General features: G+C 39.2%; 1 protein-coding gene across 1 annotated transcript in view; it reads right to left on the bottom strand.

Moving 5' to 3' along the window:
• Positions 1-16130, bottom strand: part of Baz1a (bromodomain adjacent to zinc finger domain, 1A) — an 87306-nt gene that overhangs the window by 44959 nt on the left and 26217 nt on the right. Inside the window, exons 3-7 of the mRNA XM_013012243.1 lie at positions 15682-15834; positions 11938-12072; positions 2678-2777; positions 1427-1593; positions 334-429 (exon numbers count right to left, since the gene is read on the bottom strand). Of these exons, the coding sequence (XP_012867697.1) occupies positions 334-429; positions 1427-1593; positions 2678-2777; positions 11938-12072; positions 15682-15834 (651 nt within the window). The remainder of the gene's footprint in view (positions 1-333; positions 430-1426; positions 1594-2677; positions 2778-11937; positions 12073-15681; positions 15835-16130) is intronic.

Genomic DNA, 16130 nt, shown 5'->3' with positions numbered 1-16130 from the left:
GATTCACAAAAACTAAACATTATTTCTGCAAAATAACATTTATTGTCAAATTTTGCTATGAAATATTAACAATACTATCCTTGGAATTCTAAGAACAAACATCTGCATAACTATTTGCTCTTAATATGAATAGACTGTTGTTAAATAAACATTTCGGTTAGGTGTAGTCACACACTCAGGAAGCTGAGATGGTGGAAATTTGAGGCTAGCCTGGGCTGCACAGCAAGACTCTGTCTCAGAAACAAACAAAAAACAAACAAACAGAGCCATTTCATCAGCAAAGCCATATAGGACACATATTAACATACATGTCAAACATTATATATGCTGTACCTTAAGGTCATCACATTCCATATCTTCTCTGGGTTTACTCCATTGTTTTAAGTATTCCATATACTTTCGCTTTTCTTCACGTAACTTCTCTCTTTCCTAACAAAAAAGGATAATAAAAATTTGTAAAAGAAATTTATCAGCATTAACATTATCTGAGAATCTATTACAAATACTTGGGCTCCTCCTCTAGAAACTCTGGGACGGACGGACGAACGGACGGACGGGCGCGCACGCGCGCGCACACGCACACACACACACACACACACACACGGTATTTTAATAAGCTCTTTTTAAAATTTTAATGCATTGATGAAAAAAAAACCAAACTATCAAAATGATACTATAAAAGCTGGGCACCAGTGACCTTCACCTGAAATCCTAGCAACACAGGAGGCTGAAATCTGAGGACTAATGAGGACTTTAGGCATGAGCCACCATATCCAGCTGTTAAGTACTGGTGGCTCAAGCCTACAATCTTCCGAAGTCAGGAGGTTGAGATCTGAAGATTGAGATTCAAGCCAGCCTGGGAAGGAAAAGTCCTTGAGACTCTTATCTCCAATGAACCACTAGAAAACCTGAGTGGAGCTGTGGCTCAAAGTGGTAAAAGCACTAACCTTGAGCTCAGGTAGAAGCCAGGCCCTGAGTTCAAGCCTCATGCCCAAAAAACAAAAAAAAGATAAAGTCTCACTATGTAGGCCCAGGCTCACTTGTGATCGATCCACTTCCCTCCACATCCCATAAGAGAGATTCTATCTTTAAAACAACAATTCTGGGATTTATAAGTGTGCACCAACATATTCAGATAAAAAATTATGTATCATCTTGCATAAATCTGTAATTCTAAATAATGAAAACAATCACTCATTTCACTTCAAACTTGAACTTTAAAAGATGTTTTATGTCAGGTATAAGAGCACACAGAATTATGCTAACACCAGCTATTAAACTTTCTCAAGTAAAACTGAGTATTATTATTATTTTATTATTATCATTATTAAATGCACTGTGAATGAAAGTAGTAAAAACACTGGAAAGTTAACTATGAGCATAAATATATAAAGTAATACTACCATATGCACAGAGGATTGAATACCTTTTCTCTTTCTATTTTAAGCCTCTCTTTTTCTTCTTTTTTCTTTAGTCTCTCTTCTTCAATTATTTTCTTCAATTCTTCCCTCTTTTTCTCTTTATCTTCCTTTTCTTTTTTCTTTGCTTCTATGGCATCTGCTCTTTCTCTTTTTAATTTTGCCTTTTCAAAAGCTGTGGAGAAAGTCAAACATAAAAACTATATACAGATAAAGAAACAAAATACTTGGCTCTTTTGTTTCTTAATATAACAAAAGCTGCCCTGAAATCTAAAAGACTCAGAAAATTCTTGAAGGGAGCCAGCAGGCGATTGATTAAAATGTAAAAGCAAGTCGGCTGGGTTTAAGAAAATAATACCAGGATAGATACTGTCTTTGAAAGCTCACATACTCACACTGAGGTCTGAAGACAATGCAGGATGGGCTGGGGTATGGCTCAACTGGTAAAACCTAGCAAGTGTGTTCAAAACCCCAATATCAGAAAAGAAGATAAAAGAAAAAAGCAAGCAAGCAAGCAGAGTTGTAGCCCCAATCCAAACTTATTTAGAATGTATATTTCAACAAAATCCATATTTGTAACATAGTTTAAAAGTCTGTGTGAATCCAACACAATGGTCAGAACAATTGGAAACCTTGAAACTGTTTATTTCTTAATCTAGCATTAAAGCAGATTAACAAGCTAATACCTCCCCAAAAATATTGTGATACTGATTTCAGAGCTTTGTGCTGTCTAGGTAGGCAAGCACTCTGCCATTTGAACAAAGTCCTGAAATACTGTTTGAAGAGAAGAGGTCTCAAATTATTTTAAAAAATGAAACTAGGGCCGTGAAGGTGGCTCAGTGGTAGAGTGCTTGCCTCGCATGCATGAGGCCTGGGTTTGACTCCTTAGCACCACATAAGCAGAAAAAGCCAGCTCAAGTGGTAGAGTGCTAGCCTTGAGCTGAAGAGCTCAGGGACAGGGACCAGGGCCAAAACTGACTTAAAGAAAAAATGAAGCCAGGAGCCAGTGGCTCATTCCTAGCTACTCAGAAGGCTGAGATCTGAGGATTATAGTTTAAAGCCAGAGAGAGCACATGCACAAATGCATACATGGGCATGCACTTACACACACACACAGAGAAGAAAAATAATTGGGGGGGGAGGGCCGCATTTATACACAAACCAGACAATGTATGATTTGAGAAATACCACCCACTGGGAACAGGAAAACAACCTCTCTTGTCCCTAAATAGTTATTGAAAATTAATATTAAAACTCACCTAGTGCCTTCATTTCTTCTTGTTTCAAAAGTTTGTCTCTTTCCTTAGTAGTTTTGTTCCTATATCCTGCAATAGTCTGTTTATTATCAATGTTGTCTTCCTAAAAAACAAAACAAGAAGCTAAAGTTGTAAACCACACAGTATATAATCAATGGCGTGTTTTTGCTCTTTTTTTTTTTTTTGGTCAGTTGTGTGGATTGAACTCAAGAGCCTGTGAGCTGTCCCTGAGCTTTTTTGCTAAAAGCTAGTGTTTCTACCACTTTGAGCAACAGCTCCACTTCCAGTTTTCTGATGTCTTTTGGCTTTTCCTGCCCAGGCTGGCTTTGCATCATGATCCTTAGATCTCAGCCTCCTAAGTAGCTCGAATTACAGGTGTGAGCCACCAGAGCCCCAGCTGGCTTGATTCTTATAGTGAGAATAAAAACCAAAAAATTAAAAACCCATATCAAGACTGGTAATAACATTTGTCTAACAAGTGCAATGAACTGGTTTGATCCCCAGCACTGAGAAAAAAAAGTCTACATTTTGTTCATACTAAAATGAATTTTAGAGCTAGTAGTAATGGTGCCTGCCTATAATCCTGCTACATGGGAGACAGAGGCAGGAGGATTGAAACTTTTATCAAAGAATCAAAATATAAATCAAAGGGCTGAGGTTTGGCCCAACTAGGAGAGTTCTTGCCTAGTATGCACCAGGTCCTGCATTCAATTCTTACCACCATGAACTAGAATAGAATGGAATGGAATACAATGAGCTTCATTTTGAAATATAAACTTTTAATAATTCTAATGTATAGGAGCTGAGAGAATTCTATAGTTCTGCACACTGATTATCACAAGAAAGATAATATTCAGAGAAATCTTTAAAAACACATTACTTGATAAGCTAGTAAATATCAAATATGAAAGACGCAAAGAAAAGACATATCAGAAATATTTGTGTGGCCAATGTTAAATATTAAGCATTTATTTTTGCTTTATTTCTTGTAAGAATGTCTCTAGCCTGTTTAATGAGTTTATTATCTCAAATATAAAAATGTAACAAAATATAGTTTATCTGAATATTTGAAAATGTAGCATTTGCCAGGCATAGTACTAAATCATGGTAAAACAAAACAGACTCCCTTTCATAGTTAAACAGAGAAGTCACATATAAAATAAGTAAAAGATGAGAAGGCTCATCACAGGTACAATTCAACATTCTTTGTGAACATCTCCCAAATCTCAGAATTCAACTAAATTCTAAAATAGAAAGGCTAAGTGATCAAATGGGATAGCTGTTAAAAAGTGGTAATTATTCTAACCTTAGTTATCTCAGTAATAGTATCAGTATTACTCTGCATCATTGAAGCAGAGCAAAAAATGCAAGTGGCATTTTTTAATTTTTATTTACTCTATTTTATTTTTTTTGTCCGTCATGGGGCTTGAACTCTGTCCCTCAGTTCTTCAGCTCAAGGAAAGTGGTCTACCACCTGAGCCACAGAGCCACTTCCGGTTTTCTAGTGGTTTATTGGAGATAAGAGTCTCACAGACTCTCCTGCCCTGGCTGGCTTTGAACCGAGTTCCTCAGATCTCAGCCTCCTAAGTAGCTAGGATTACAGGCATGAGCCACCAGTGCCCGGCTGCATTTTTTAAATTCAAAACAAAGCTTATCTGTTACTTTTGAGAAAAGTGAGTCGACTTCCCTGAGATCTTATCTCTTCATCTATTAAATGTAACCCTCCTTATTTTGAAGAGCTATTATGACGCTCTTAAAAACACATATGGGAAGGTGGCTCAGTGGTACAGCGCTTGCCTTGCATGCATAAGGCCCTGGGTTCGATTCCTCAGCACCACATAAGCCAAAAGAAAAAAGCCAGAAGTGGCACTGTGGCTCAAGTGGTAGAGTGCTAGCCTTGAGCTGAAGAGCTGAGGGACAGCGCCCAGGCCCAGAATTCAGGCCCCACGACTGGACCAAAAAAAAACAACAAAAAAAAACACATATGTATATATTCTTCTACATATGGAACACCAAGTATACAGTAGGAATTAAAGGCAGTATATTATACTGAAAAGGCTTTGGAAGAAAGAAATAGGTTTCATCTGTGGGTAGAGAAGGAAGTATAGTTACAAGTGACAAGGGCATGGGTGAAGGAAAGAATGCACAGAATACTCCAACTAAGGTTTTCATAGGCAAGAAGAAAAAAAATCTGTTTATCCCTCCTATAGTCCCAAGAAACTCTAGAAACACATAAAACCTGGAAATAACTCAAGATTCCTCAAAAGTTCCAAATTATGCTGAATATAACACTCATCCCAAAACTAGATAGGTACTAATCAAAGAAAGAACTATAGACCCATTTCTTTAATGAACATCAGTGCAAAACTTCACAATAAAATTTTGGCCAACTAAATTCAAAAACCAAAAAAATCATACACTATGATCAAATGGGATTCATTCCAGGGATGCAAAACTGATTCAATATACTTAAGTCAATTAATGTAACACATCAACAGAAGCAAGGACAAAAACCACATGATCATCAATAGATGTAGTAAAAGTACTTGAGGGCTGGGAAAGTGGCTCAGTGGTAGAGTGCTTGCCTTGCACGCATGAGGCCCTGGGTTTGATTCCTCAGCACCACATAAGCACAAAAAGCCAGAAGTGACACTGTGACTCAAGTGGTAGAGCACTAGCCTTGAGCTGAAGAGCTGAGGGACAGTGCCCAGGCCCAGAGCTCATGCCCCATGACCCACAAAAAAAAAAAGAAAAGAAAAGAAGAGAAAAGAAAAGAAACAAAAAAGCACTTGACTTGGAGAAGCTAGGAATCCATGGAATATTCTTCAATATAATAAAGACTGTTGCAGGCTGGAAATGTGGCTTAGTGATAGAGTGCTTGTCTAACATGCATAAAGCACTGGGTTCAATTCCTCAGAACCACATAAACAGAAAAAGCCAGAAGTAGAGCTGTTCAAATGGCAGAGTGTTAGCCTTGATCAAAAGCAGCTCAAGGACAGTGTTCAGGCCAAGGTCAAGCCCCAAACTGGCAAAAAATAAAAAAATAAAATAAAAAATAAAGGTTTTATATGACAAGCCTACAGCCAGCATTATACTTAATTGTGAAAAGTTAAAACCATTTTCTCTAAAATCAGGAACAAGACACTCTGTCCTCTTTCTCTACTCCTCTTCAACATAATATTGGAATTTCTAGCTACAGCAATAAGGCATGAGACAAACATAAAGGGTATCCAAATAGGGAAAAGAAGTAAAACATGATCCTGTATTGAAAGAACCCCACAGATTCCTCTCCCAAGCTACTTCAGCTGATCTGAAACTTTGGCAAAGTAGCAGGGTATAAAGTCAGTAGCTATTCTGTATGGAAACAATGAGAAGATTGAGAATGAAATGAGAAAGGCAACTCAAACAAAACAAAAACAAAAAAACAAACCCTAGGAAGGAATTAACCAAAGATGTGAAGGACCTCTATGATGAAAACTTCAAAAATCTGAAAAAAGAAATTAAAGCAGATTTAAAGAAATGGAAATTTTTTCCATACTTTGAAAAGATTAACATTGTAAAAATGAAAATACTCCCCAAAGATATCTACAAATTTAATGCAGTACCCATCAAAATCCTAACAACATTCTTCAATGATAGAGAAAAGCAATCCAAAAATTCCTATGGAACAATAAAATACTCCAAATAACAAAAATATTCCTTAGCAGGAAAAACAGTGTTAGAGGAATATCAATACCAAACTTCAAACTTCTATCTAAAGTTTTGGGTTTTTTGGTCTAAGACCAGGATTCAGCTTTTTAATTTTTTGCTAGTGTTTGGGGCTTGAATTCAGGGCCTGAGCACTGTCCTGAGCTCCTTTTGCTTAAGGCTAATAATGCTCTACCACTTGAGCCACAGTGCTACTTCTGCCAAACTTCAAACATTATTACAAAGCCATAGTAAGAAAAAACAGCTTTGGGGCTGGGAAGGTGGCTCAGTGGTAGAGCGCTTGCCTTGCATGCATGAGGCCCTGGGTTCGATTTCTCAGCACCACATAAGCCAAAAGAAAAAAGCCAGAAGTGGCACTGTGGCTCAAGTGGTAGAGCGCTAGCCTTGAGCTGAAGAGCTGAGGGACAGCACCCAGGCCCAGAGTTCAGGCCCCAGAAACCAGAACCCCCCCCCCAAAAAAAAACAGCTTGGTACTCATTTAAGAATAGGCCTGAACTTAAGAAACAAAGAACTCCCACTCATCTGGTCGAACCACTACTAAATATCCCCATGCTGCTGATCACATGTATGGTGTATATGTGTACACCGTTATATGTTATAGATTGTGATAGACAATTTGCTCCAGGAAAGTTAGAATGAACTTGTGACTTTAAATGAGCATCATTATTCCACAATACTGTGAAATTCCGGAAATTATGTAATCACTTAATCACAATTTAAAAAAAAAAAAAAAGAACCTGGGGAAGGTAGGGAGGGAAGGGATGGTAGGAGGAAAACAATGGAGGGGGTAACAATGCTCAATAGGAAGTGTACTCATTACCTTACTCATGTAACTGTAACCCTCTGTATAGTATCTTTACAATAAAAAATTAAAAAAAAAAAAAGAATAGGCCTGAGGACCAATTGAATAGACCCAGAAATGAACCCACAGACTTATAACCACCTAATATTTGATAAGGGAGACAAAAACACAGGATGGAAGAAGAAAACCTCTTCAATGAATGGTGCTAGCATAATTGGCTATCCACATGCAGAAAACTGAAGTTAGATCCTTATATATCACCCTGCACCAGAATCAATTACAAATGGATCAAAGACCTCAATGTAAGACCAGATACCATGGAAATATTAGAGTAAGGGATATGGGAAACACTAGGGCTCCTTGGCACAGATTGAAACTTCCTAAGATCCAGAATCACAACAAATTGAAAAAAAGACTGGATAAAATGGGATTGCACTAAGAATTTCTGCATGGCAAAGGATATAGCTAGCAAGATAAACAGAAAGCCCACAGAATAGGAAACCATTTTTACTAGTTATGCATCAGACAAAGGCCTCATATCTAAAATATACTATAAAAAATTAATCCCCTCTAAACCTTCAAAGAAACAAAAACCCAATTCATAAAGACTTAAAGAGAGATTTCTTTCTCAGAAGAAGTAAAAATGACCAATAGTTACAAGAAGAAACATTCCAATGTCTGGCCATAGAAGAAATGCAAATCTGGGACTGGGAAGATGGCTCAGTGGTACAATGCTTGCCTTGCCTGCATGAGGCCCTTAGTTCAATTCTCAGCACCACATAAACAGAAAAAGCCAGAAGTGGCGCTGGGGCCCAGAGTTCAAGCCCCACCACCGACAAAAAAACACAACAACAACAACAAAAAAACTCTCAACAAAGAAATGCAAATCAAAACAACACTGAGATTCAACCTCACTCCAATTAGAATGGCCATTATCAAGAAAACTAACTGTAACAGATGTTGGTGGAGATGTGGCCAAAAGGGAAGACTACTTCCCTTTTGTTGGTGGGAGGTAAACTTGTTCAAACACTCTGGAAAGCTGTATGGAGGCTCCTCAAAAGACTATACATAGATCTTCCCTATGACCTAGGAATTGCACTCCTGGTCATTTATCAAATAGACCACAAACAAGGCTATACTAAAGTTACCAGCACAACTATGTTCACTGCAGCATTGTTTACCATAACTGAGATATGGATAGAATCTACCCAGATGCCCCTCAGTGGATGAAGATCAAGAAAATGTGGTAAATAAACAAAACAGAATTCTATGCTTACATCAGAAAGAATGATACTGCTCCATTCATAAGGAAATGGAAAGACTTGGAAGTAAGCAAAGTAAGCCAGACCTACAGAAACATAGGTTGCATGATTTCCCTCATTTGTAGTAATTAGAATGTGCCTAAAAAACTATAAGCAGGGGCTGGGAAGATGGCTCAGTGATAGAGCGCTTGCCTTCCATGCCTAAGGCCCTGGGTTCGATTCCTCAGCACCACATAAGCAAAAAGAAAAAAGCCGGAGTGGCGCTGTGGCTCAAGTGGTAGAGCGCTAGCCTTGAGCTGAAGAGCGCAGGGACAGCGCCCAGGCCCAGAGTTCAGGCCCCACATCCGGACCCAAAAACAAAAACAAACAAACAAAAAACTATAAGTAAACACAATGAATGGAAAAAGACAAAAAATTATCCTTAGTCACGATAAATTAAACAGGATTCTAAACATTCACAGTGAAACCAAAGGAAGATATACCTTAAGAGAGGATCATGAAGGCTCAATAGCTATGTGCATGTGACCATATGAAATGATGCTTATCGAAATGAACTCCAAGAAATGGAAACAAGGGGCTGGGAAGGTGGCTCAGTGGTAGAGCACTTGCCTTGCATGCATGAGGCCCTGGGTTCAATTCCTCAGCACAACATAAGCAAAAAGAAAAAAGCAGGAAGTGGTAGTGTGGCTCAAGTGGTAGAGCGCTAGCCTTGAGCTGAAGAGCTGAGGGACAGCGCCCAATCCCAGAGTTCAGGCCCCACGACCTGACCCAAAAAAAAAAAAAAAAAAGAAATGGAAACAAGAGGCTCTTTGTTATTTTGCTTCCCCCTCCCCCCAACTTTTGTCATTGTTTTTGATTTCCGTAACTTTGGGAGCATAGAAATGGTGGGACAGGGCTGGGAAAGTGGCTCAGTGGTAGAGCGCTTGCCTTGCATGCATGAGGCCCTGGGTTCGATTCCTCAGCACCACATAAGCAAAAAGAAAAAAAAAAAGAAAAAAGCTAGAAGTGGCACTGTGGCTCAAGTGGTAGAGTGCTAGCCTTGAGCTGAAGAGCTGAGGGACAGCGCCCAGGCCCAGACAGAGTTCAGGCTCCTCGACCGTACCCCGCCCCCCCCCAAAAAAAAGAAATGGTGGGAGACAAAGGATGACCAAATGCAGCAGTGATACTAGCCACAATGTTGAAAACAAACTATACAACTTGCAGGGGAGAAGGGATTAGAAGGGAAAAACTGGGGAAAAAAATGAAGGAAGAGGTGACACTGTTCAAAAGGAAATATACTTGCTAACCTGACTTATGTAACTTTAACCCCTCTGTATATCATGTTTACACTAAAAATAAATAAATAAGTAAATAAATTGTGCTGAATATGCTTGAAGTTATTCTTAGGAGAAGTGGAAGGTGGCAGACAAATCATGATAGCCATTAGCCATGAGAACAAAACCAAATGCAATCAACTCAAAGTAAGAGAAAAAATAAATTCAGAGCCTGGCACTGGTGGCTCATACCTGTAATCCTAGCTTCTGAGGATCTGAGGATTGTTGTTCAACGCCAGCAAGGACAAGGAAAGTCCATGACTTTTTTCTTTGGGGGGGGGTGAATAGAGGGGGGAGGGTCAGTCATGGGGCTTGAACTCTGGGCCTGGGTGCTATCCCTGAACTCTTCAGCTCAAGACTAGCACTCTACCCTTGAGCCAGTGCCACTCCAATTTTCTGGTGGTTAATTGGAGATAATCTCACATACATTCCTGCCCAGGCTGGCTTTAAACCGTGATCCTCAGATCTTAGTCTAAGGATCTCCTGAGTAGGTAGTATTATAGGCCAGCTCTCTGTGGCTCAAGTGGTTGAGCACTCACCTTGAGCTGAAGAGCTCAGGGCCAGAGTTCAAGCCCCATAACCCACAAAAAATAAATAAATAAAAAAGAAATCAGAAGGGAATAAAGGATTAGAATAATCAAAAATATATTTCAGGCAACTGTATCAGTTTGCCCAATTCTAGAAATTTTCAGTCTTTGATTCCTGACTTGGGTAATGGCAATATCTTGAAGAAGAAAAATTCACTACTGCTAAAGGTGAGAAGATAAATGTGAAAGTGAGCTCAGGATAAACACATTAATCATTCATACTGCCTCCTTTTATTCCTGTTCTAAAACTCCTTAGGGAAGATTCAGTTTACACTTTAGGGTCTCTCATTAAATACACTGAATTAGTACTTGATATTTGCTTGGTTTTAGGCCACCATTTTCAGTTTGTACATAAAGCAAATAGTATGAAGCAATCTGGTTATTATAATGGAAAAGCTATTAGAACTACTTTATGATACAGAGAAATTAGAATCTCAAGAATCAATACAGAATTTCTGCCTCATTTTCATTATATCCCTCCACTACTAACAGACTAGCCATGCTATATATACTATTTCGCGATCCAAACACCTTTTCTAGCTTTTTGCCTCATCACTAGAAATCTTTTTTGTTTTTGAGTGTTCATGGCTGAGGCCTGAAGTTAGAGACCTCTCACTTGTTTTTTCCCTGTACCACACTTCAATTTCACACTTCTTTTTGTTCCGGTTGTGGGACTTGAACTCTGGGCCTGGGTGCTCTATCACATGAGCCACAGCACCACTTCTGGTTTTCTGGTGGTTTATTAGAGATAAAGAGCCTCATGGACTTTCCTGCCCAGGCTGCTTTAAACCACAATCCTCAGATCTCAGTTTCCTGAGTAGCTAGGATTACAGGTGTGAGCCACCAGCGCCCAGCTTCAACTTCTTTTTGCTGGTTAATTGGAGATAAAAGTCCTGTGGATTTGTCTGCCCAGAATGGCTTCAAACTATAATCCTCAGGTATCAGTCTCCTAAGTAACTAGGAACATAGGCCTGATTTCAACATTAGGAATCTTACATTTTGTCTAGCTTTAACATTACTGCCTTCTTAAAGATCTCCATAATTTCCTCCAGTCAGAATTTATTGCTCTTAACACCTGAATCCATAGTTTAATCACTGTATTTCCTCTTTTTATGAATTTCAGTAACTGCTCATATGCTTGTTTCACCTTGGTATAAAATCTCTGTGGTATGAGATCCATGTCTAATTTACTCTTGAAATTTCAGATAGCACCATGGAGCACTAGTGTGAAGTAATGTGTTTCTTCCTACAGACCATATGGGTCACAGGAACCAAACAAGTCTTGCTTCTGAATACTGTTTTATTAACAACTAAAAGGTAGTTCTAACCAGATGCTAGTGGGCTCATGACTAACTCTATCTACTCAGGAGGCTGAGATCTGAGGGTTGAGGTTTAAAGCCAGGCAGGAAAGTCTATAATATTCTCTAGTTAAACACCAAAAAGACAGAAGTAGAGTTGTGGCTCAAGTAGTAGTAGATCATTAGCCTTGAGCAAAAAAAGCTCAGTGGAAAATGCCTAGGCCCTGAGTTCAAACCCAAGGACTGGCACAGACACATACAAAAAAGGTAGTTCTGACCTCTTCCCTACTTACCTGATTAACAGATATTCGTTTGGGAGGTCTCCCCCTCCGTCTGTTAGCAGGACTGAAGATAAATGTAGGTGGATCATCAGGGAAGAAATAAGAAAAATCTTGTTCTGCTATTTTATATGTTGAAAGAGATGATGCCTTAATAATGGAAAAAAAACAGACACTACAATACATCAGTAAACCACATACAGATATGCTCTATACATCATATGAACCATTAATTAAAGACCAGGCCAAAAATGTTAGAATTTCATGTGCTATTGTATAGTGAAATATAGTTTACTATATAACTGGTCCCCTCCTTGCTTCCTTCCCTGTCTTCCTTCCTTTCTATTCTTAAAACATTTTAGGGTTATTATTTTTGTCTGTAATCATTAGCCAATTAAATTCTCATAAGATACCTATAAGATAGATATTATTTGCCCCATGTCACATATGATAAAACCAAGGCACAAAGAGCTAGGCAGCATGCCAAAGGCTATAGTCAACAAGTCCATAGCCTGGTTTCAAAACCAGCCCATTGATTCCAGAGACTGTATATTTTATCCACTATACAATAACCTCAAATTGCAGCTAGACAGTATTTGCCTATTTAACAGCAAAGACATTGAACTGAGATTTTCCTACCTTTTTTTCCAGGTCATGGAGCTTGAACTCTGGGCCTGGGCACTGTGCCTCAGCTCTTCAGCTCAAGGCTAGCCCTCTACCATTTGAGCCACAGTGCCACTTCCAGCCTTTTCTACTTATTTGGTCCTAAGAAATCAAACCTGGGGCCTCATGCATGCAAGACACGCACTTTACCACTGAGCCACCTTCCCAGCCCAGATTTTCCTACTTTTGAGAAAATAGTATGAAAGGTTCAAATAGTTGTATCTACCAAGCAAAGTCAAGGTCCTAAGTACAAATCTAATCTGTCTAAGCTTTTTGAGTTCTCTGATTATAAGGCATGCACCATTACGTTGGGCCTTCAACCCTAGACTTGCTCCATTTCTAGCTTTTTAGTAATAAATTGGAGAAAAAAGTCCCACAAACTTTCTGCCATGGGCTAACTTCAAACCATGATCATCATGATCTTCAAATCTTAGCCTCTTGTGTAGCTAGTATTACCAGCATGAGCCACCAATGCCTGACTTTTCTTTTTAGTTGATTTTTTAAAAAGTTCTGTGGAAAGGGGTGACACTGTCCAAAAAGAACTGTACTCTACACAACTTACATAATAGTAAGTCCTCTACAATAACCTTTATAATAACAAAACAATTTTAAGTGCATAGCCATTCTTTCTCTAGACTGTCAAAATTGTAAATTTTTTTTAAGCTAAGATTACAGATATGTACTACCAGGGCTGACTTGTTTGTTAACATGGAGGTCTTACTAACTTTTTGCCAAATCTGACCTAAAATTTTCAGTAGGGGATTATACAGGCATGCTACTATGCCAGGCCATCTAGTTTTATTGATTGATTTGATTTTGTAGCAGTCCTGGGGCTTGAACTAAAGAATCTGAGACATGTCCCTGAGCTCAAGGCTAGTGCTCTACCACTTGAGCCATGCCTCCAGTCCAGCTTTCTGCTGGTTATTATGGACATGGACTCTTATGGACTTTTCTGCTTAGGCTAGCTCCATACCATGATCCTCAAGATCTAAGCTTCTGTGTAGCTATGCATGAGCAACTAGAACCTAATTTTGAAATGTTATTTTTTTACATAGAGTAACTACTGTTGGTTCAGCAGTGATATTCACTAGACACTGTGTTGGAAATAAACTATACAACCGGGTGGGGAGGAGGTCAAGAGGGGAAATAACTAGGAAAAAATGAGGAAGGGGGAAACACTGTTCAAAAAGAAATGTACTCATTACCTGATTTACAATAAGAATTTTTTTCATGCATTACATAAAATGAAATGTACAAATCTTAAGCATCAGCTTGTGATAGATGTATTTATATTTGTGATAGATGTATTTGCATAAATCTAAATGCATACATTCATGATCAATGCATACATCTTTTTGTTTAGTTTGTTCTTTGACAACATCCAGATTTGAACTCTGGCTTGCACTTGGCTAATATATTATTTTTTGAGGCTGACCCTGAAATTTCACTCTTCTTGCCTCTCCCTTCAGAATGTTGAGATTAAGGGTGCACACCACCACAAATGGCATTCTATTGCTTTTTCTTTTTCTTTTTTTGGGGGGCGGGGGAGTCTGGTCATGGGGCCTGAACTCTGGGCCTGGGCGCTATCCCTCAGCTCTTCAGCTCAAGGCTAGCGCTCTACCACTTGAGACACAGCACCACTTCTGGCTTTTCTATTTTTGCTTATGTGGTGCTGAGGAATTGAACCCAGGGCCTCAGGCATGCAAGGCAAGTGCTCTACTACTGAGCCACCTTCCCAGCCCTATTGCTTTTTCTTAATACTTCTTTATCCTCAAATGAGTTAGTTTACATTTTGGAAAATTAGTCATACTTTTACCATCTTATTATTTAATGTAAAATGTGAGGTCTCTAAGAACTATTTCCTCCTTAGTAGGCCTATAATATACTTATTTTATCTAAATTATTCTCTTATCTGGAGGCACCTATTTCAGCACTGTTCTTTTTTTTTTTTTTTTTTTCCAGTCATGGGGCCTGAACTCTGGGTCTGGGTGCTGTCCCTCAGCTCTTAAGCTAGGCTAGCGCTGTACCACTGGAGCCACAGAGCCACTTCCGGCTTTTTCTGTTTATGTGGTGCTGAGGAATTGAACCCAGGGCCTCATGCTTGCAAGGCATGCACTCTACCGCTGAACTACCTTCCTAGCCCTTCAGCACTGTTCTTAAAATCCATTTACTACTCATAATCCAGACCTACCCTATTAAAAGCAATCTTATTACATTAGTTTCTTTTTTCCAAGCTACCTATTTTCACCTGTCCTAATTGATCTTTCATATAAGAAAAAATAAATGGTAGTATCTGACACAATTAACAGTTATAAAAATAGTATTTAAGCCGGGCGCTGGTGTCTCACGCCTGTAATCCTAGCTACTCAGGAGGCTGAGATCTGAGGATCTCGGTTCAAAGCTAGCCCGGGCAGGAGAGACCGTGAGACTCCTATCTCCAATAAACCACCAGAAAACCGGAAGTGGCGCTGTAGCTCAAGTGATAGAGCGCTCGCCTTGAGCTGAAGAGCTGAGGGACAGCGCCCAGGCCCAGAGTTCAAGCCCCATGACCGACAAAAAAAAGAAAAATAGTATTTAATTCAGTAAAATTATTTTGTGTGTGTGTGTTGGTACTGGAGCTTGAACTCAGGGCCTAAGCACTATCCTTTAGCTTCTTTTGCTCAAGGCTAGTGCTCTACCACTTGAGCCATAGCTCCACTTCTGGCTTTTGCTCTTTTAATTGGAAAGATAAAAGTTGTCTGGGTTTGAATCACCATTGTAGTGTCTGGCTTCAATAGCATTTTGTGTGTGTGTATGTGTGCATGCGTGTGTGTGAGTACGTGTGTGAGTGCGTGTGTGTTGGTCCTGGGGCCTGAACTCAGGGCCTGCGTGCTATGTTCTGGGCTCAAGGGTAGTTCTCTACCACTTAAACCACAGCAGCACCACTTCTAGCTTTTTTCTGAGTAGTTTATTAAAGATAAGAGTTTCACAGACTTTTTTGGCTCTTGATAAATAAAAGCTTTGTAAAAGATAAATAATATTACAGCAACATTACAACTACATAATACTAGCCACGTTTTGCTTATTTCCAAAAAACAATTTCACTATTCTTAATACCTTAATTTTAATGACTCCATCTTGTGATTCACAGTGTTGCTTCAGAAAAAGTTTCAGTTTATCACGAGAAAATAGGTGTTTTCTTCTGCTAGGGGCATGGGAAGGGGAGAAGATGGTAGTATTAATATCAAAGAATTCAACCCAAACTCCATACTATTTAAAACGTAAATTTGAAGCAAAGAAAATGGTACACATATTGGCAGATATTTTGTCCTCGAATAGTATTTATATAGAAATTATTAGGAACTTTACAAAAGGTATTTATGGGGGCTGGGAAGGTGACTCAGTGGTAGAGAGCTTGCCTTGCATGCTCAAGGCCCTGGGTTCGATTCCTCAGCACCACACAAGAAAAAAGAAAAAAGCCGGAAGTGGCGCTGTGGCTCAAGTGGTAGAGCGCTAGCCTTGAGCTGAAGAGCTGAGGGACAGCGCCCAGGCCCAGAGTTCAGGCC

Source organism: Dipodomys ordii, unplaced genomic scaffold, assembly GCF_000151885.1.
Source record: "Dipodomys ordii isolate 6190 unplaced genomic scaffold, Dord_2.0 Scaffold16, whole genome shotgun sequence".
NCBI classification, from domain to species: domain Eukaryota; kingdom Metazoa; phylum Chordata; class Mammalia; order Rodentia; family Heteromyidae; genus Dipodomys; species Dipodomys ordii.
The sequence above is the reverse complement of the archived record's forward strand: the minus strand, read 5'-3'. Positions and strand labels throughout refer to the sequence as shown.